The sequence below is a fragment of the Brassica napus genome, chromosome C9, assembly GCF_020379485.1.
Source record: "Brassica napus cultivar Da-Ae chromosome C9, Da-Ae, whole genome shotgun sequence".
NCBI lineage: Eukaryota > Viridiplantae > Streptophyta > Magnoliopsida > Brassicales > Brassicaceae > Brassica > Brassica napus.
This window is the reverse complement of record NC_063452.1, coordinates 26,032,909-26,056,418: the sequence shown is the minus strand read 5'-3', so window position 1 is coordinate 26,056,418 and position 23,510 is coordinate 26,032,909. Positions and strand designations below refer to the sequence as shown.

The 23,510-nt window shown below is 39.8% G+C and overlaps 1 protein-coding gene and 1 pseudogene across 1 annotated transcript; one reads left to right on the top strand and one right to left on the bottom strand.

The window, feature by feature from the left end:
• Positions 1-10,231: 10,231 nt before the first annotated feature.
• LOC106416621 (allene oxide cyclase 3, chloroplastic) lies at positions 10,232-11,290 on the bottom strand. The gene is made up of 2 exons (XM_013857546.3): positions 10,990-11,290; positions 10,232-10,892 (listed from the first exon to the last, which is right to left on the bottom strand). Exons 1-2 carry the CDS (start codon positions 11,225-11,227, stop codon positions 10,369-10,371), a joined length of 762 nt encoding a protein of 253 aa, XP_013713000.2. The 5' UTR covers positions 11,228-11,290; the 3' UTR covers positions 10,232-10,368.
• Positions 11,291-14,431: 3,141 nt separating this feature from the next.
• On the top strand, positions 14,432-22,157 carry LOC106417120 (annotated as a pseudogene).
• Positions 22,158-23,510: the final 1,353 nt, after the last annotated feature.

The following is a 23,510-nucleotide window of genomic DNA, read 5'->3' as shown; positions in this document are numbered from 1 at the left end:
AGTTTTGCTTAAAACTAAGTTTATGATTGATCACCCTTTAAACTTAGATCTTAGGATTAATTGGGATCAAGCCATTGATTGACTCAATACCTGAAAATAACTAGAATGATCTAACTGACTAGATACAGACGAGAGTTGGTCTAGTGAGTTAGAGAACATAAATCAAACTTGTCCGTAAAGCTTTCTGGAAGAAATATCAATCGACGCAGCGATAGCCCTTTCGATCGATATTTTGAAAGGTGTATCGATCGATATTCACAAAGAATTATCGATTGACACTTTCTCGTGATTAAAATACGAAAGTTGAGATCCGAGATCCAGATTAGATAATCAAATATATTATATCTTAGTTTGAATTCAAGAATAATTAATATTAATAAACCCCTAATTTCCTAAGTTAAGTTTTACTTATCATACCTAATAACATACCTGAATCTAGCCACTTCAACCAACTGTTAACAGCCTCAAAACAATCAATCAAGCAATAAATTTGCTCACCAATCTATTTACTGCTTTTAAAACTTATAAACCATTCAATCTAGATTCATTTAAAGACCATTTTGATCCCTAAGTACTACATCCGAACCTCTTATTTGAGAGAGTAATTCACTCCTTAGGGTAATTTGAGTGATATCAATGGGAGCACTTCAATGACTATGATTACCTCCTGGACATTTTCTATGATAGAGTGGACTGGAAATACCAAGGTGCTCTAAACTCTTCGAGTATGGAGACTTCATGACTCAGACCACTGATGGAGCGTTTAAGCTGATTGAGAACATGGCTGCTAGCTCAGCTAATAAGAAAGAGGAGAGTGATTGCTCCAAGAAAGGGAACAGTTCCGACACCCAGAAGATAGATGAACTGACTGCCAAGGTTGATCAGCTACTGAAAAACAACAAAGGGAACGTCTTCGGCATGGAGCAAGCTATGGCCGGGAAGATTCAGAACCAGAACCAGTGACAACCGCAAAGCAATCGGCAAGCTGTTCCAGCTACCAGGAACAGTCAACCAGATGAGCTTAATGGCCTGGGTATGATGATGTAACAACTGTTTCAGGGTCAGCAGGTTCAAGCCAAGGAATTGAATCAGGTAACCACGGAAATCGACACCAAGATGGGCAACATGTTTACTGAGCTGAATGCCAAGTATGACACAGTTGCGAGCCACATAAGAAAGATCGATGTTCAGCTTGCTCAAACAGCTGAGAGTGTCAAGAAGCAACAAGGGACGCTCCCTGGAAAAACTGATAAAAATCCTAGGATTGAGTATTGTAATGCAATAGAGCAGCCGTTCACCGAGACTGTTCTAGGCACAGAAGAGAACACAGAGCAATCTGCTAGCTCTGGAGCGACTGCTCCTAGCGAACCTGCTGAAACTCCACTAGTGCGAGTCTATGTTCCTAAGGTTCCCTATCCAATTCCATCTAAACATCTGATGGATCCTATTAGTGCAGAGCAGCTAGCTGGGTTTAGGAAGATGGTAAGAAGGCTTCCTCAAAAGATCTCATTTTAACATGCTTGGGAGATTCGGCCAGTGCATATGTTCTTCAAACATTGCATAGAAACTCATGAGGAAATTAAGGCTCTCTTTACTGAAGCATTGACACCATCACTGAAGGTATTGCCTAAGGTCGATGACCCTGGAAAGTTTGTTTTTCCTTGTTCCATTGCTGGAGTGGAATTCAAGGAAGGTCTTTGTTATTCTGGGTCTAGTGTAAACATTGTCTCAAAAGCGATTGTAGACGAGCTGGGCATTGTTGATGCTGAGCCTTCTCAGGTGAAGCTGGATTTTGCAAACTCTTCCATGGCAGTCCCTTATGGAACTATTCGTAATCTTCCTGTCCAGGTGGGACTGTGTGCTCCATACCGAATTTCAAGTTGTTGAGATGAGGAAGGATCATGAGATGCCTTTGATCTTTAGAATGTCATTTATGGCTACAGTGGGAGCAATCGTCGACATGCCTAATAAGAGAGTTTCCTTCTCCAACATCAACAAGAAGTTTTTTTACAAGGCTGTCCCAACCAGATCACAAATCCGATATGCCTTATGCATCTCAATGGTCAGTGGAGAACAACCAAAAATTGTTCCAAAGAAGGAGTTTGGTGATAAGAGTGAGATCAAAGAATTTCTGGATGGAGATCCTCACACTGATACCAAGAAACTCAGTGGAAATGCAAAGGTGAAGGAAAAAGTCCAGAAGAAAAGGGTTAGGGGTGATCCTACAATGACTTTGATACCTCACATGTGTGATGAGAACTCCATTAAGTATGAGGTAAAGTGCAAAGGTACCTCCAAACCTCTCTCTAAAGTTAAAGTTATTCGCACACGTGAGCTGAAAAAGAAAGGAGAAGCTGTTGTGAAGGGGTTGTTGAGCAGAGTTCTGAAGCTGGACATGTCTGATTGTGGAGCTTGTTTTGGAACAAGCCATCATGATCAGCCCGACTGATCCATGTCACCAAGTCAAGCAGGTGACTTAAACCAAGCGCTTGGTGGGAGGCAACCCACTGGTAAGTGTACATATAAGTTGGTTTAGCTTTAGTTTACTTATTTTTTGTTTTAGTTTATTGAGTCTGAGGTCAAAAAGCAGAAGAACCCGAGATACTTCAAAAATTATGGGTTGCAGCAATGGAACAACCTGCCCTCTGAAAAGAGCGGCTGTTCCAGGCGACCATCTGACGATAGAACACCCAGAATTTTCGTGGAGCGCCAGCTCCACTCAGGTAAGTATCTCACAAAAAATGTTTATTCTTGTTTTCACCTTCTCTCTGATTTATTTTTACACCAGGGACGTTGTGAAGTAAGTCTAGGGGAGGGTTTTCGTCGTTTACTAACTCGTTTCTTTCTTTTGTTTTTCTTTTGGGTCAGTTTGAGTCAGTTTTTAAGATTGAGTCAGTCAAAACTTTGTGGGAATTAGGACCTCATTCCGTGTTGATCTCTAACCACCTCGTGCTTTCGTTATCTTATTCAGTGACCTTATCTGTGGCGAAAGACACACATGTGGACCTGGAACACCCTGACATATCTCACTTGATTCTCCAGAAGTTCTCGGCCAATCAGGTTACACTGATAGACTTAACTTCACCTAACTTGAACCTAATCTTGACTGAAATTCTTCTTGTTATTGGCATTAGATCAAGGAAACGAGAACACACTCAGGACTTCTTATCCTTTTTATCCATCTTGCTGGTCCTGAGTGGCTAGCTCATCTTTAGCTAGTTCCAACCCTGCACCTTAGCCTTTATTCCACCTTCATGCATTTGTTTTTCAGTGTCATATGTGTAGATATGTGCAAAAAGGTCGGAGAGGAAATGATCAACGCAGCCTCTTACTCATTACTGCTACAGAAATTCAGTCAGAAAAGAGAACATGCAGATTAAGGGAGCAACCGCTCCATAACCAATGAAATGCGCAAGAGCAGGGGTGGAGAACCAGAATGGTTGCGAAATCAGAACCACCAGTAGCACTCAAAACCATCATGTATTACCTCCTTCTTCGTCACATCACCATGAAAATAAGGTGATGGAGAAGGGGAAGAAATCAAAGAAACATGAGCCACATGGAAGTTCAAGCAAAAGAGTGGGTACCAAGTTGAAAGATTGGAGAGCAGGTAGATGATCTGAGCAGCCAGATGGATGATCCAAAACGGAGCAGTCGTTCCAGAGGAAGCAAACACGAGTAGAGGCTGTAGACATCAATGGATATATCCTCTCTTGCCATTTTGTGCGATATCCTGCATCCTCTACAATGAAATGGTAGCCCTTAAACACTCTTAATCCCACCATTAAATAACATGTTTCAAACCTAGACCGTCTACCCTGAATAATGCATGTGATGAGAATCTCACGCTTCTCTTAAATGAATGTAGGGAATTTTGTTTCGATAGTGTTGTTTTTTCAGGTTTGAGATGTAGAGTAGGTTCCGGTAAGGGTCTGTTGTCCTAGTTTTACTGCTTGTATGGTTCAGAGATTCGTGGTTAAATTATGGTTGCTGAGAATAGGAGAGTTCCCACACTTTCAAACCTTTCTCCATGTTCTTGATACTTGACATTGTTCATCTTTGTTCTTAATGCTAGTTATAACCTGATCGCTTACTGCTAGATCTTAGGTTGAATCTGCTCATTAACCGTGTAGTAGATTACTTGATATTGAGTGAATGACCCGCGCATCTCTAGTCAGCGAAATTAGATACTAGAGTGCTCGGTGAACCTATCGGACTTGATCTCTATTGCTTGTAGTCGATCCTTGATCCAAACGATAGTTTAGGCGTTAAGATCGAACCGCAAAGGGAGCAGTACCACGACAATGGGCTGTTCTACTTGAGTGATCCGTGTTCTAGATTGTGTTACACTGCGATTGAATAAATGTTTGGTTTAGCATCAACACCCGATGAGAAACCCTAGATTGGCTTCTCTTTAATATTGAATTTACTCCTTGCAATCATCTACTTTACTTGCACGTTACCACTTAATTCAAACTCCACTTTTAGTTTTAGCTAAGTTGAAAACTCATTGAAATAAAGTGTAGACTGTTCCTCTGGATTGAATCTTAAATACTACAATTACTTATGCTGCAAAAATTGTCAAACATTCTGCTTCAGTCTTAGTATCAGATGCAGTCCATAAATTCTGCTATCATCGCATTAAATCTCTTTGATAGAGTTCCTGATCTCGCGCATTGTGGCTGCTCTATTAAAAGATTTGTTGTTCTTGTCACCCTTCTTTAACCAATGTATTTTTGATTTTTGCTTTAGAAAGCTTTCCTCCAAATCAGAGACATGATCCCATCTCTTATAAGCTATGCTTTCTGCGTCCATGTTCTGCTGTGTTGGATTAGCTAGGTTCACATTCTATTTATCGAAGAGAATGGCCAGAGCTTCTTTTGACTTCTGCGTTAAGTTGCCTAGACCATCTTCTGCTAATTCTTGAATGACTGGTCTTAAGCCCTCCAGCTTTTTTGAGAAACAGAAGAATGATGAAGTCGAGTGATGAATTGGTTTCGTGTCTCTCCAGAACTGGCCGACTGTTGGCTTAAACCCCTCCAGACTCGCTGTGGTATTTTCAGATTTGAAAGACACTTAGGCCGTGGAACTTCAGAGTGCAGATGGATTCGGCGTCGAGAGTGATCAGAACACCCACCTCCCTCAAAAATATTGTACGAGCGTCGAAACATACCAAGCCAGTGATCATTGAACAGGACGCGATCAAGCTTCTTGGAAATTTCATATCTACTTGAACACCATTTCAAATTTATGAATATAATAATCAATCATGAATCCTTTTAAGACCCACAGATTAGCCACACCGACAGATTTTTATGCTTTGACTGGTAAGACACATTAATATCGTGGATTGAGTTGCGTTGAAGTATGCCAACATAAAAAGTAGATTACTTGCTGTTGATATGCCTTGAATCTGGATGTTACATCTAGGCGATGGATGTTACATCACGTACATCATACCGACTCGGTTGCATCAAGAACGTTGCATCAAGTTATTATGGATGTTACATCTGATCGTGGGCTTAGGCCCATGAGTCTGTTTAGTCTAGGGTTTTAGATGCGAGATGTTACTATATATATCTTGTATTCGAAGTAACCCTGAACTTGCACTTTGTAAGCTCAATATCGCCTCCAATAATAAGATCTCTCTTTGTCCGTGGACGTAGTCCTAGGGGTGAACCACGTTAAATATTCGTGTCGTAGTTACATCGCTTTTATTCATTTGTTTCCGCATCTGTTCCTTCTCACGTCCGTTACAACAAACTGGTATCAGAGCTTCGGGTTGTGATCTAGTGAGAAGATGTTTGGAATAAGAGCGAAGATCGACAAGTTTGATGGGAGAAATAGCTTCAGTCTTTGGCAGATTAAGATGCAGGCGTTGTTGAAGCAACAAGGCATCTGGGGACCTTGTCAGGGAAGAAATCTGAAGCAACTGATTTGGAGACTCTCGAAGAGAAGGCGTTCTCAACAATTTTGTTGTGTCTAGCAGACGAGATCATCATCGAAGTGTCGGATGAGAAAACTGCTGCTAGTTTGTGGCAGAAGTTGGAAAGCTTGTACATGACAAAATCTCTAACGAACAAGCTACTTCTGAAGCAACGCCTCTTTTCCTTGCGTAAGCAAGAAGGTATTGAGCTTTGCGACCATCTTGACAAGTTAAATTCGATATTACTGGAGCTGCGTAACATCGATGTTAAGGTGGAGGATGAAGACGCTGCTCTAATCATGTTGGTATATTTGCCGAACTCTTTCGAGAACTTCGTGCAATCGTTCATTGTTGGCAAAGATACAGTGAGACTGGAAGAAGTTAGGTCGGCGCTTCACAGTCGGGAATTAGGCCATAAGGCATCCAGCTCAGGGACAAACAATCAAGCTTCGGGATTGTTTGTCAGTGGTGTGAACGGACATGGGAACATAAGGACTTCGAAAGATAGGAAGTCGTTTCCAAGGGATCCTAAAGGGACACTGAAAGTCAGACTGTCCAAAGATGAAGGAGCAACAGTTTGGTTCTGTTGCAGTAGCGGAGGATGAAACCAAGTCTGACGACGACATCGCTCTTATTGTGCACGGACATACACACTCTTCTGATGTGTGGGTTCTTGATACGGGAGAATCCTACCATATGACACCGAGGAGAGAGTGATTTTCAGAGTACACAGAGGTACTTGACAATAAGATTAAGATGGCAAACGACTTTGTCTGCAAGATTGTTAGGATCAGCTCAATCAAGCTCAGGACACATGATGGTAGATTCTGCACATTGAACAAGGTTAGGCATGTTCCATCAATGACGAAAAATTTGATATCCGTGAGTCTTATGGACAGGAGAGGGTTCAAATATTCGGGTGGCGATGGAGTTTTGAATGTCTACAGGGGTTCTGATGTGATTCTGAAGGGTTTCATGAACGGTACTCTGTATTTACTGAAGGGTACAACAGTTACTGGTTCAGCAAATGTTGCATCGCCAGAGATCCCAGAGGAAGATATGACTAAGCTATGACATATGAGGCTTGGACATATGGGTGAGTGTGGGATGCAACATCTGTCGAAGCAAGATATGCTTCATTCTGATATTGGTTTGGAACTCTGCTTGGAAGAGTTTAAACAGTTTTGTAAGGATGCAACATCTGCCAAGCATCTTACAGACAGGGGAACACCACAGCGGGATGGTGTTGCAAAATGGATAAACCAGATAATGCTAGAGAGAGCGATGTGCATGCTCTCGAGTGCTGGTTTGGAGAAGCGGTTTTGGGCTGAAGCAGTTAACACGGCTTGCTACTTGATAAATTTTGGTTCCCAAACAAGCATCGAGTGCAGGATACCTTCTGAGGTGTGGTCAGGTAGATCTGCTGAATATTCACTTTTAAGAGTGTTTATGGGCTACGGTGATGGAATCAAGGGATACATGGTATGGTCTCCATCAGAAAACCGAGTGGTTCTAAGCAGGAATGTTGTCTTTGATGAAACATCTATGGTTAGAAGCTCAGGGTCCAGTTCAGAAGCAGAAAAGGGTAGCACTGATAAACAGGTGGAGCTGCAAGATGATCATGAAGTGATTGATGTGCAGGAACTCACAGAAAATCAAGAGGAGCGTGTAGAAGATGTTCAGTTGGAGTCTGCGGAGACTCAACCGCTTGACGCTACAGAGCATAGCATCGCGAAGTATCGACCAAGACGGGTTGATGTCAGGCGACCAGAGAGATATTGCTTTGACGATATGGTGGGTTATGCACTTCAGGTTGCAGAGGAAGGGGATGCATCATCCACTTACATGGAAGCTGTTTCGAGTCCCGAGTCTGAGAAATGGCATGTTGCAATGAGAGACTTGGAGTCTGTCCATGACTTAACATCGGTAGAATACTACCTCCAGAAGAATCATACATGGAATCTGGTCACATTACCACCAGGGAGAAGAGTTGTTACATGCAAGTGGATCTACAAGATTAAGGATGGCGCATTGCCGACAGAAGGAGATAAGTATAAATCTCGGGTTTTTGCAAGAGGTTTTAGTCAGAGAGAGGGAGTAGACTACAATGAGATATTTTAACCAGTGGTCAGACATACTTCCATCAGAGTGTTGCTAGCGCTGGTAGCTCGTCAGGACTTGGAGCTTGAGCAACTCGATGTGAAGACTGCGTTTCTTCATGGAGAGCTTGAGGAGGAGATATACATGACTCAGCCGGATGGTTTCCGAGTTCCTGGAAAAGAAGACTATGTGTGTAAGCTTCAGAAGTCCCTTTATGGACTTAAGCAGTCTCCCAGACAATGGTACAAGAGATTCGACATCTATATGATCAAGTTGGGCTACATCAAAAGTCCTTATTATTGTTGTGTCTACATGAGAAAATTGAAAGATGACACATTCATCTATTTGGTGCTCTACGTGGATGACATGATGATAGCTGAAGAGAAGATGTGTGACATCAAGAAGCTGAATGAGCTTCTGAGTTCTGAATTTGAGATGAAGGATTTGGGTGCAGCAAAGAAGATTCTAGGGATGGAGATCTTCAGAGATAGGGAGAAGAAGAAGTTGTTCTTGTCACAGAAGGCCTACATTAATAAGGTGTTGACAAGGTTCGAAATGTCTTCATGTAAACCTATTAGTACTCCGTGTGCATCAAATCTTCATCTTACCATGTATGAGGTTCAGTCTGAAGAAGAGATAGGGTATATGCCTCAAGTTCCTTATGCTAGCGCTGTAGGAAGCTTGATGCATGCAATGGTCTGCACAAGACCAGATCTGGCACATGCAGTCAGTGTGGTTAGCAGGTTTATGGGACAACCTTGGAAGGAGCATTGGGCAGCTGTGAAGCAGATTTTCCGGTATCTAAAGGGTACATCTGATGTTGGTCTCATCTATGGATGCGACAATCCGCGATTGGTAACAGGCTATTCTTATTCTGATTATGCTGGAGATGTGGACAGCAGAATATCTATGACCGGTTATGTGTTCACCTTGGGCGGCTATGTGGTTAGCTGGAAGGCGACTTTACAGTCTACAGTGACATTGTCTACTACTGAGGCAGAGTATATGGCGCAGACAGAAGCTGCGAAGGAAGGAATATGTCTTAGAGGATTGGTTAATGATCTCGGTTTGCATCAAGATCAGGCTAATGTGTATTGTGACAGTTTGAGCGCTATATGCTTAGCCAAGGATCAGGTTCATCATGAGAGAACGAAGCATATTGATGTGAGGTATCACTTCTTGAGAGATGAGAAGCGAATTGAAGTGAAGAAAGTAGGAACTGCAGATAATCCTGCTGACATGTTCACAAAGCCGGTTCCTCACAGCAAGTTTAAGCATTGCTTAGACTTGCTAAACATCTCAAACTGTTAGTATGGCCCTAAGGGGCATATGGCCCATCGGGGCATCTGGCCCGTCGGGGCATCTGGTCCGTAAGGACGTCTGGTCCGTAAGGATGTCTGGTCTATTGGGACATCTGGCTGATAATGAACGTCTGGCTCTAGTTGAGCATCTGGCCGTTAAATGGCGTCTGGTTCATCTAAGCAGCACATCTGGTCCGAAGGGACATCTGAGGCAAAGAGAGTGATCTTACATCTAGCGCACATATGCGCATCTGGTATATTTGGCACTTGAAGGTGCATCTGGTACGTCTGTTATTGAGAGGATTCAAGTCAAGGTGGAGAATTGTTGATATGCCTTGAATCTGGATGTTACATCTAGGCGATGGATGTTACATCACGTACATCATACCGACTCGGTTGCATCAAGAGCGTTGCATCAAGTTATTATGGATGTTACATCTGATCGTGGGCTTAGGTCCATGAGTCCGTTTAGTCTAGGGTTTTAGATGCGAGATGATAATATATATATCTTGTATTCGAAGTAACCCTGAATTTGCATTTTGTAAGCTCAATATCGCTTCCAATAATAAAATCTCTCTTTGTCCTTGGACGTAGCCCTATGGGTGAACCACGTTAAATATCTGTGTCGTAGTTACATCGCTTTTATTCATCTGTTTCCGCGTATTTTCTTTCTCACGTCCGTTACAGCACTTTTAGTAGTAGACTAGTAGCATTAACATGTAAGCACGGTCAAACTGTAACAAAACACAATAAAAATGCGTTATGCACCATTAATTCCATCGCCAAAATTGTTTTAACGTATCAACATTTTAAACAATAGTAATATTTATTTTAATGATTAATTTACATAATTAATATTTGTTAGAGTTCCGTGTTGTATAATATTTGTTATAAACAGCAAAAGTCACATCTAAATAAAGATATTATTCCACCAACACAACTAAACTCATACAACTCATCAAAAGATTCGATTACAAACAAATTAAAAGTGTAATTTATTTTTGAAAACAGTTATTAAAAGAACACGAGAAAAACACAAAACTAGTTAGTAAAGTTTTTAATGGTTGCGCCTGGCTCCGTCGCCTTAGCTTCCGGCGCCGGTTTCACATCCTTTGACGGCGTAACCGCCGTCCCGGTAAGCTCCAACGGCAAATCAGCAATACCCTTTATGTAAAAAGTGTAGAACAATTTTGTCGGATACACAAGCTGACGAAGCTTCACTTGTCCGTACGCGCCTTCAAAGATCCCGGAGCCACCAGTGACGGCGAGGAACGTGTCTTCGTAAGTCAAATACGGTCCCTGTACGGACAGGTGGCCATAGTCACCGAAGTAGAAACTGTAAGTGGCTTCGAACCGGTCACCGTTCTTCTCCGGGACGTGTTGGATCAAGACGCAGAGACCCGCGGTGATTCCCACGCGCTTTTTGAGATCGCCGGTGTAGAGTTTGTTGGTGAAGGGCACGAGATCGCCGAGGCAGAGCTCTGGTTTCTTGCCGAGTTTTAGAACAGCTGGGCTGTTTCTATCCCCTTCGTTGAGTTCGTACACGTTGAGTTCTTGGACTTTACCTAAATAAACAAGACACAATATTATAAATTGAGTAATTTTTCAATTAAATCTGTGGAAAATGTACGGAAAGACAAAACAAAGGATCAGTTGACTTACTTGGTCTGGCGTTTTCTGACTTTCCCCAGTTCCAGAAGAAAGCTCGAGTAGGGGAGAGATTCTTGGAAGTAGATCTTGATTGGGAGGAGAAATCTGGACCGTTAGATGAGATCCCAAGGTTTTGGAAAGATCTGGAGAAACCTAGAAAAGAGCTTCGATTAAAGTGGTGATTATGGGAGAGATTGCCGAGAGAAGTCTTAGAGATGGACTGGAGAGACATCGCAGAAGAAGTAGCCATTTTGTTTCTTATGTTAAGGGAAGACTTGGAACTTGGTTTGATTGATTATGAGAGTAGAGATTGGGAGGATCTTGTTTATATAATGAGTGTGTTTAGTCTACGGATGCGGGGATGATGTAACTCGCACGTGCGTATATTTAGAAAGTGGCCGGTTTCTAAATGAAAGATGGCTTTGGTGAAATTTCGACTCGGTTTCCCATGGACGGTTTCAAAGCGCAAGCTTGAGAAATTGACTGAAAACGAGTCATTACGTAGAGAGGAGAGTACGAGATCTCCAAGTAATGGAAAGATACCAAAACAGGCAAAAGATATACGTTTCGTAATTTATGTCTACAAATTTCTGGTCGGTATAGTGTTTTAGTGAAGACATTAGTAACTTTGTTCAGTTGTGTTAATTTTTTGTTTATACATAGACCATGTTTGTTTCCATGACACTGCAACTTGTCATTGCAACTAATAACCAAATATTGTTCATTGGCATGTTTCTACAAGTAGTCATAGTGATCAGTCGTATGTCACAAAACTTTTAATATTTCAGCTATGTAAAAAATTTATTTGTGACTGGTTGGCATAGTCAAACAAAACCTAGTTATAAGAGCATTTCAAATTTTTTTTCTAAAATATAATTTAAAGTAAAAATATTTTAATGATATTCTATTTTTACTCTATAATATAGTAAAAACTAAGTTTATTCTATAAATAGAGTAACTCATTATTTTTTATTCATCATTTTATTTTTATTTTAAAGTAGAGTATCATCAGAGTAAAATTTAATTCTATTATACAATTACTCTAAGTTAAAGAAAAAATGGAATGCAATATTGGAAATGTTCTAAGCGTTTTAATTTCTCCTACTACAAAATATAAGTATCATTTTTTGTTGAAACATCATTATGAAAATAAGAAATCACATTAGTCTTTGGACAAATAGGTTTCTCTCAATGGCAGGGCGGCTGCAACTTATAAAATTTGTGTTGTCAATTTTTTGGATGGCTGGTTTCTTGTTACCAGGAGAGTGCATCAAGGAAATAAACAGTATTTGCTCAGCGTTTTTGTGGTCAGGTCGTGTTCTGAGCTCTCGGAAGGCCAAGATCTCCTTGGAAATAGCGACTCGAGACAAACGTGAAGGGGGTTTACGACTTCGATTTCGAAGTGAATAATGTTTGTTGCTTGAAGCTGGTATGGCGTGTTGTCTCTGGCCAACCTTCTCTCTGGACCAAGTGGGTTCAAACTTATCTGATAACGCGAGGAAAATTTTGGTCTATACCTGATGCAACCACGACTAGTTCTTGGATGTAGAGAAAAATACTAAAATATCGTGATAAGGCAAAAGATCTGCAAAGGATGAAAGTTGGAGACGGCAAAGGAACCTCATTCTGGTTTGATTCCTGGTCGCCTATGGGTAGACTACATGATATCTTCGGCCCTCGAGGATGTATTGATATGGGCATTCCCGTAAACTCCACGGTTCACAAGGTTATCAATAACATGAGAAGGCGCCGGCATCGAGTTGATGTTCTTAATGAGCTTGAAACACTTATTGAAGTGTAAAGGGAGAAGATGACGCTGATGCAGGATCAATCCCTTTGGAAACATGGCAGTGACAAGTTCAAACCTGGTTTTGTGACGAAGCTGACCTGGGAATTAACTCGAAAACATGAGCCACCAGTCGCATGGTGGAAAGTGATATGGTTTCAGCACTGTACTCTGAAGTATGCTTTCTTACATTGGGTTACAGTACACAATAGGTTGTCGACAGGAAACAGAATGCTTGCTTAAAACGCTAACGCGAACCCATCATGTGTTCTCTGCCGCGAACCCTTGGAAACTCGGGAGCATCTGTTTTTCGAATGCGCCTACTCATCGGAGGTCTGGCCACTCTTAATGTCTGGTCTGTTGCACGCAAATTTCACTACAAGATGGTCGGAATTAATGGACCTGAGTATGGACACTAATCAAGGTCTACTTGAGACTTTCCTCACAAGGTACACCATCCAAGCCACAATATACTCACTGTGAAAAGAAAAGAATGACAGGAGACATGGGGCTACACCTAATACAGCAGTAACACTTGCGAGAATGGTGGATCGACAAGTTCGGGATCGATGCTTAGCTTTTCGCCAACTGGGAAACCTCAAAATGGCAGCATGTCTATCTCTGTGGTTTGCCACAAGATGACACACGATTTTCTATCCTTTGCATAAAAGTTCCATAGTTCTTTAAACTGATGCACTAGTTGTAAAAATGTTATTTTTTTTTTGAATAAATTTAATATATATTAAAAACAAACATCATTATTAATGAAATGTTGAGGTTCTAATTCACAATGATGAGAATCATTATTAGTGTGAATTATTTTGACAGAATCGAATTTCGAAGAAAAGTAGTTAACCCACAAAAAAATTTCTCCAAACAATATTTATGAAAATGTTCAGATCTGATAGACCGGATTTGAACAACACATTGTTTGACTGCCTTTTTTTGAATTATGGCATGCGTTTCAAACGTGGTTCACATAATATATACTATTATTTTGTTATTAATATTAAACAAAGTGTGGAACTCGCTGTTGAACGCAGATCCAGAGCAAATCAACTTTCTCACATTTCAAAGAGAAAAGAAATTCCCGAATCTCCATATTAATCTTAGCTTGTCACCTTCGAGTTATTTAATCAAATTATTAATCTAATAAAGAGTATTGCAACTAACTTCTGACATATACACTTATTACTCTACCAGATATCCAATAATTCACCATCTTACCTAAATGTAACTTAAGAAGTCCTCTGTTTCATCTCCCTCTTCTTCACTTTTGAGCAACTTGTTACTCCAAATTACAGATGGCAGATCAATCTCACCTACTCAATACGTTTGAGTTTATAAACTTTTATAAATCTTGTTCGATTTATAAACCTTTATAAGAAGTTACGAGATAATTATGTTTCTTCTTCTCACTTCTTAACCGATTGTTGTTTGATAGAGGCTTGTTCCTACAATGGTGTGTGTAGTTTCGTAGACGTCTATCCTGAGAATACAACTATCGATCTCCGTACAACACACCCGTACCGAAACCCTAACAAACTTTACTTTGAGTTTTCCTTCAAAAACTTGTTATGAAAAAAAAAAGATTAAATCCAATTTATTCTCAGTAATCTTCTCTCTTCTTTTTTTTTTTCCTCGTATTACACTTGATCACTTTATATAATGACTCAAGTTGTGCTTTTAATCAACGCATACGTTAACTCAAGCGGTACCTTTTAATCAAGCATATGTTGACTCATAACCGACACGTTTTGTCTGAAACTTCCATTAATTAATTAAAGTCCAACACAACTATGGAAGCAATGACCAGCGTTGACTTTGAAAATAGCTTCATCTTTGTCTTCTTCCCATGGTCCTATTGGGATCGATGAGTGCCTCGTGTTTGGAGCCCACGGCTTCATCAAAGCTCCCTATGGAGATTGCTGGAAGTTCATGAAGAAGGGCATCACCACTAATATGCTCGGACCCCAGGCCATGGAGCGGTCACGAGGGGTTCGTGCAGTCGAGATAGAATACGGAAATCTGCTCGATAAGGCGATGAAGAAACATAGCATTGAGACTCGTTAACAGTATCCTTGGTAATATGACACTGCGAATGAGTTTTTTCTGAGGAGAACAATGATGTGAAAGTCTCTGAGCAGGGCCGGACCTAAGATTTAGGGGGCTGTAGGCGATTTATTAAAGATTTCATCTTAAAAAAAATTTTGATAAATTTGGGGGCCTAAATAATATTTTTTAGGGGGTTTTTTTCTATATAATTATTTTCAAAATTTTTGGGAGCTTAAGGTAAATATTTCGTTAAACTTTGCCCAGGACCGGCCTTGTCTTTGAGCTTAATCTAGAGTTCAGTGCATTGAGTAAGAAGATTTTTTTGCAACAAGTATTGCGTAAGCCGCTTGAGAAGCTCGGGTTCTCACCATTTAAAAAGGAGGTAATGAATGTTTCATACAGATTTGACGAGTTCCTTGAAAATATTATTTTGAAATACGAAAGGAAAGTGGATGACCATCAAAGTAGTGAAATTATGGACACATTGTTAGCAGCTTATCGAGACGGAAATGCAGACTATAAGATCACTAGGAACCATATCAAGGCGTTACTAGCGTTAACACTACAAGAAAATCAGTAATTTCTGACTGTCATATCCGTTGGAAAACTGTCGGAAATGGCCTGCTCTGACGGATTTCCGACGGATCTGACCGTCAGATCTATATGGTCAGAAATGTTTTAGCGGTCAGAAACGGTCAGATATATCTGACTGAAAACCGACGAATTATTACGGTCGGAAATTTCCGACGGAAAGTCCGTCAGAAATATCGGTCAGAAACTTCTGACCATAGCAGCGGTCGGAAACATTTGACGGGTGTTTCGGTCAGAAAATATTGACGAAATTCGCGGTAGGAAAGTTTTGACAGAAATTACGGTCAGAAATATTTGACGGAAAATACGGTCAGAAAGTTTTGACGGGTAGTTCGGTCGGATATTTCTGACAGGTTCATCGGTCAAAAACGCTTATTTCGGTTGGAAATATAAAATATTGAAATGGTAGTTCGATTGTGAATTTTAAAACTCGAATTTTTATAAAAAAATTTGCAAAGTTAAAAACAAACATACATCGATAAAGTAATTAATTTACATGGTCATAGATTGTACAAACATACCAAAATGATTAATCACACCAAAACAAGTAAAAAAAAACATACCAAAACGGTTGGCAAAGTTCCAACAAGTAAAAAAAAACCAAACTTCCTTACTAGAAACATCGATCGTCGGGGCTTTGGGTTGCAGAGTCCGGCTGGGTTTGAGTTGCAGAGAACTGCTCGGGGCAAAAGTTGGAAATGAAAACGGTCACGCGACAAAGCTGTTCCTCAATAGCTTGACGTTTTGTCCGCTCTTCATCAAGCTCCGTCTTCATCCGCTCCATGTACTGAACAATACTCGAGGAAGAAACAGAGAGCTGAGATGATGAGGTTGAGATAGCTTCGGAGGTACGACCGATACCATACCGACGACCCTTCTTAATAGGAACATTCTACAAAAGAAGAGTAGAAAGATTTTAAAATTTTATAAGAACTATAAATATAACATGTTAACATTCAAGCAGCTGGATTTGAAGTAACTGATCCAAAATCTAACTGAAGAAGAAATAAACTGGCTCGGTTTCTGTTTTTCTATATACAAAGTCACACAACCCTTAACTGAATTCAAACTGACAGTTCTACCGAAGTGAAACCAAACCTATATTAGAAGCTTGAGAACGAATCCTAAAATTCTAAGTTATTGGCTGGAGAAAAAAAATAACAACTGACCACATAAAGTAGACATACCTCGAGAACCAGTTGGTTGATCACTTCGCGGGACAGCATGTTAGAAGCTGTAGATCCATCATTCGCAGACAACTGAGACTGCTGAAGTTGTGCTTATTTGTCCTCCTTCAGCTTACTCAGAGTTGCCAACAGCTCTCTCGCAACAGGATCTTGCACCTCACCGGTTTGTTTATTGGTGTGCATATCCCTCATCAATTCTAACCAATCTGGTGGCACACCACCCCTTTCAGCAGTCTTCCAATAAACACAGAAATGATATAAGAGTATCAGTTCAATGTATATGATGAAATTAATAAAATTGAAAAAAATAAGATACCGCTTACCATTTCTATCTCACGTTCCTTTCGTGTCTTAGCACCACCATTGTGTACTGCTTCACCTTTTCCACCACGCTTGCTTCTTCTATTAACATAATTGGTAGCTGCAATATGTGCAGTAGCATCGAGCTGCCAATAGGCGTTAAACCCTTCCCACACATCTTGATTCAGACATAAGGGTTTATCCTTCTTCAGCCTCGACTTTTCTTCCACTCAGTCACGTTGCTCGTGTACTGCTTTCTAGCCTGAAAATTAAAGGCTGTCCGCACATCATTGGTGAAAGCAGGGTCCCAGTTCCAATCTTGCTGCAATGAACATGCAAACACAACAAACATATGCATAAGTCGAAATTAATCTGTAACCAAGCGGACATTTACATTACAAAAAGACATTACCGCAAATGAAAGGAGCCACATCTTCTGAATTTCTAATGGAACATGTGCATACGTCGGATAAGGCAACTCAAGGAGACTGTGAAAGCACTTCAAAATCGACTTGCAAATTGCATTGCGATTGCTTCGCGTAAACCTATAACAATGAATACATAAGCACATAGCAAAATAGAAATGATTAGATAAAGAATTAAAAATTTACCAGCTAGTATTTGGTTCTCCATTGGGGCTCAGCTTAGGAAGCAACTCTCGTCCTGGTGCCACCAACAACTCATTCAGTAACCTATCCTCGATGATTGATGCTGGCTGTGGCTGAGGGACACTTGTTCCTTGTGTAGCCGGGGAACCCAGACCAGCAGATGAGGAAGATGGAAAAGAACCGGCGAGAAAATCCGCATAAGACCTCGAGTCAAAAAAATTAACACTTAGAACAAGAATTGAAATGTTTTTGACAGAGAGTTAACAACATAACCGACCAAAATCTATGTACTTTTAGAGTTTTAATTCCCACAACCTATAAGAAGCTATCAACATCATACACGGAAAATCATTTGACAAAATCAAAACCGATGATTCATTCACACGAAGAAGACCAAGAATCTATCAAAATCATAGACGGGAATTTTTGCCATAATCAAAACCGATAATCAAGCATTCAGACGAAGCAGGACAAGAAGCTATCTATCATCATCATAACGAGAAATCATTTGCCCTAAAACCTAAACTAAACAAACGAAAGTCATACAACTTACATCTTTCGGCTGAGATTTTCGAGAGAGAGAGAGAGGGAGAGAGATCGGAATGAAGGGACGGCGAGATCAACGGAGAACGGAGGGGGAGAGCGATGCAGAACGGAGGGGGAGATCGACGGAGATGGGGATGAAACAAGGAGGCGATTTCGTCTAGAGGGGGAGGATACGGATTAGGGTTAATGCGTTTCTGGATGTATAAAACCCTTTCCGACCGCAACAATGGTTGGAAACCGGTCAGAAAATTCCGACCGAAACCGGTCAGAAATCCGTCAGAAATTGAATATTTTTTTTTAAAACAAAATTCCGCTTTGAAACATTCATTAAAATACAATAAAGTATATGAAAAATATTTTATTTAAAAGTAGTCAGACTTACTAAAAAATATTTTCTTTTAAACATTACAAAATATATAATATCTTTCTAACTTATAAAAAGTTTTAACAAAATATTGAATATTTTTTTTTAAAAAAAATTCGCTTTGAGACATTCATTAAAATAAAATAAAACATATGAAAAATATTTTATTTAAAAGTACTCAGACTTACTAAAAATATTTTCTCTTAAACATTACAAAATATATAATATCTTTCTGACTTATAAAAGTTTTAATTAATCCGAATTAGACGAATATTCTGACGAAACTGAGTCTTCGTTGAATTCTCCGTTCTCCGACTCCGAATCTGAGATTACTTGGTTGTCACCTACACCAGTAAAATCAACAACAAGATCGATTTCTGTGCCATCAACATGAAGATCACCCATGGCATTGCTCGAGGATTGTTGCATCGCAGCCGTATCCGAAACTCCTTCCAATTTCCCCCGTGGAGTTATATGGGTCACGGTGACCCAAGGGTCTTGTTTATTCCTCACACGAGGATAGCGAATATAAGTTACTTGATCAGCTTGTGAAGCCAGAATGAACGGATCATAGTTTGCAAGACTTCTTCTGGAATGAACTGATGTTACTCTGAACTCGTCAATTCGTACACCATATTCAACGATCGGGTTGTACCAACCAGCAAAGAAGGCAACACACCTCAAAGAATGGTATTCATGATGTTGTCAAAGATATTCTTCTCTATATGCATCACATCTAAATTATGCCTAAGTAGATGGTTCTCCCAATACGGCAACTTCCAAAAAATACTTTTCTTGTGCCAGTTGTGATTTTCGCCATATCCATAAACTGGATCATGCCCATTTCCCCCACATTTAGCTGTCGATTCCACACCAAAATCTCTGAGTTGAGTCAGGATAGATTTTCCATCTATTTCTGGTGGCGGATCATCAAACACCTTTTTGTTCTTAGTAAACAAAGTGGTGCTTTTTCGATACGGATGGTCATGGGGTAGATATCGTCTATGACAATCAAACCAACATGTCTTCCTTCCATTCTTCAGTTGAAACGCATCTGTGTTATCTTGACAGTAGGGACACGCTAATCTTCCATGTGTTGTCCATCCAGATAACATTCCGTATGCGGAAAAGTCACTTATGGTCCACATAAGCACTGCACGCATTATAAAATTCTGCCTAGCAGATATATCATACACTTCAACTCCTTCGGCCCATAGCATTTTCAACTCATGAATCAATGGTTGCAAATAGACATCAATGGATCTTTTAGGATGCGCAGGACCAGGAACTAGAATTGTGAGAAAGAGAAACTCTCGTTTCATGCACAATGATGGAGGTAAATTGTATGGTGTTACAATAACTGGCCAAAGAGAATATTGTCTCCCATGGCTTCCGAACGGGTTGAATCCATCCGTACTTAATCCAAGGTAAACATTTCTTCTCTCAGATGCAAAATTAGGATACACTGACTGAAAATGTTGCCAGGCTTTTGCGTCTGATGGATGAGCAATTTCTCTGTTGCTGTTGTGTTCACCATGCCATCTCATAGCCTCGGCGGTATGTTTGAATTGGTATAACCTCTTTAGTCGGTCTGTTATTGGCAAGTACCACATTCTCTTATACGGGATTTTAGTCTTTCGACTTGTTTTTTGAAACCGTGGTTTGTGACAAAATCGACAACTAGTACGATCAACATCCCTTTTCCAGTATAGCATACAGTTGTCGATACAAACATCTATCATTTGATAGGGCAAACCCAACCCTAAAACTAATTTTTGTATCTCATAATAGGTGGCTGGTGAAAGGTTATCTTCCGGCAATATATCTTTCACAAAACCATCTCTACAACCATCATATAACGGCTGTTTTGCTGCATCTAACATATCATAAAATTTCTACGCTTCAAAGTTTGGTTCCTCTACTCTATACATATCTTCAACCATTTGAACAGTTCATATATGTTCATCTAAGCCACCTTGTTGTTCTCCTAACCCCCCACCCCCCCCCCCATGTTATTTTCTTCACTAGCACTACCGAAATTCACCATAGAATCAGTTTCACCATGCGAATACCACACTTTATAACCCGCCATAAATCCTCTATTATATAAGTGCTTCCATACACCACTAACTGTACCAAATCTACGATTTTGACAAATTGGACAAGGACAGTACATCTTACCCGTTTCCAAAGTCCTCGGCTGGTTTGAGGCAAATGACATGAATTGTTGAAGACCTTCCGCAAACTCTTTGGTCAAAAGTCCAGTAGATGGATCTTGATGATTGTGATCCATCCAAGACCTAAAATATTCATTATGATTTGAGGAAGACATTTTGTATTGTAGAGAATTGTTTTTTATAGTTGAATTTGTGAATGAGCCAGGACCGGCGTTCTGATATTTAAACACAAATTTCTGACGGATTTTTGACCGTTTCTGACCGATTTCCAACGGCTATAAAAACGTTCGAATTTTGGTTAGAAATCCGTTGGAAATTTCTGACCGATGTCCGACGACTGTGTTCGGTCGGAAATTTCTGACAGATTTCGGACGGATAATATTTTAAATTATTGTCGTCGGAAAACGGTCGGAAATTTCTGACCGTTTTCTGTCGACTTTGTAGCCGTCGGAAAGTTTTGACCAAATCAGATTTCTGTTGGAAATCTGTCGGAAATTTCCGACCAAAAAAATATCGGTCAGAAGTTCGGTCAGAAAAAACCTTCTTTCTTGTAGTGTAAATGTCTAATCCCCTTGTTGATGAGTGTGATATTTCATTGAGAATCCAAACTAGGCTAGAGCATTAAGTGTTGCTTAGTTTAGTTAGTTTTGGTTTTGGATAAGAAAATTAGTATTAAAATTAATAAATAACAAACTTTTAGCAAAATTGAATATATATATATATATATAATTAACATAACTAATTTAATAAATTTTAGTTTATTATTAATATGTTCTGTTGATTTGCGTATTTATCTCATCCTAATCGAAACGAGCTTTTCTTTGGAGCCGGTGACACCTCTTCTAAATCAACACAATGGGCAATGGCTGAAATCCTCAACAACCATAAGACTCTTGAGACATTGAGAGAAGAAATCGACTCCGTGGTAGGAAAAACAAGGTTGATCCAAGAAACTGATCTACCAAAACTCCCTTACTTGCAAGCGGTCAGCAAGGAGTCCCTAAGATTACACCCACCGGGGGCTATCTTGCCAAGGGAGTTTCAACAAGGGTGTAAGATCAGAGGGTTCTACATACCTAAGGGCACACCAATTGTTTTCAATGCTTATGCAGTGATGAGAGATGTTGATTCTTGGAAAGATCCTGATGAGTTTAAGCCAGAGAGGTTACTAAGGGAAGAGGAGGAGAGAAGGGATAAGGTACTTAATTTTCTCCCGTTTGGTGCTGGAAGAAGAGGATGTCCTGGATCACATCTAGGTTATATCTTAATAGGAATGGCAATTGGGATAATGGTGCAGTGCTTTGACTGGGAAACTGACAGAGGAAAAGTTATCATGGAAGAGCTTTCTTGGCTTTGGCTAATCCTCTTAATTGTACTCCTCTTCCTCGTAACCTAAACCCTTTGCCTCCACTTTGTAGATCCTCTCTATTTGTGAATTCTTTAACTCTATTTCAAAACATATCTATTGTACTTGTTTATTTTAATTTTATCAATAACAGTATACATTATGCAGCTTTGAATCTGTCTAACGACATATCAACGACGCTAGCATGCACATACCACTAGAATAGCCGATATACTCCCTCCGTTTCTATATAAGTGTCACTTTGACATTTTTCACACAGATTAATAAAGTGACGGAAATATATGTAAGTTGTTATTAATTATATCTCTCTGACCAATAGTATTTGAGATAAATAAAATTATTTATAAAATTAATGCAATTTTCAATTAATTTTCAGCCGAAAATAAGTATAATTTGTATTGGAATTGTAAAGTGACATTTTTTTTGTAACAAGAAAAAATGTTAAAATGACACTTATTATGAAACAGAAGGAGTATTAGATTTTATTTCCTATTTATATTTTTATTATTTTAAAAAATCATTAGACAAAGACACAAGAAGCAAATAAGCTAGTTTTGTGAATTTAATTAGTAAGGGCATGAGCAATGAGAGTCTCTCACCTCGTCTCTCATCTTAAAAATAATAAAAAGAAATAGAAAAGGAAGATAGAAGCATGAAAAAGAAGAGGGACGTACCTCCAAGAAGAAATGGTCAACAGTAGTTTGAGAAACTTTTCTCATATGTGTTATCATCTTAAGAGCATCATTAATGCGGTTGCTTAAACTCGTCTCTTAGTGTTATTAGGATTAAAAAAAGGAAAACACCAATTACCTTAAGCAACGTCTCTTAATCAATCGACAGAAGAGACACTTCTTGTAGGACACGCGTCGCTCTCTCTTGCTTCCCGTCGAATCTTCTTCGACGACAAGAGAATCGGAGTCCGCTTCTCGACTGAAACGAATCATCTCCGATATGGTTCCTCTCTTGGATATTTTATACTCATCTGATCGAAGAAGATATTTTATACTCATCTGATCTGTACACTCGTCGTCGTCTTGTTCGATTGAAATCAATCTTAGTCGGAGCTGCAGCGCGTGTAGCCATCGTCGGTTGCCGAAGGATCGTCTCGTTACGTGCTTCCCTCCTCGTCTCTTCTCAGTCTCGGCAGGTTCACCATTGTCAACCGTTTCTTCAGTATTGACTTACTTCTCGTACATTTGTCATATTCAATCGCTATTGTATCCTCGCAAAGAAATGATCGAGAGATTTCTTCATATCGCTGACTGATATAGGTGTCGATAATCAAAAGAAATAATAGTATTCGTAGTTGCCAATTAGCAGCGGCTGTTTCATCTCCTTTGATCGTATTTTCGTATAGCTTACTATGGTAGTTGTTGAACATGGCTGGGGAATTCGAATCGTAACTTGCTACTTGTCAATTCAATTGATTATCAGATGAGTATGGATGCACAAAGCGTTTCCGAGAATCTCAGGAACTCAGATCTCTTACGAACACAAGGTCTAATAGGAGGAAAGTGGATTGATTCGTATGACAAAACCACAATCAAGGTCAT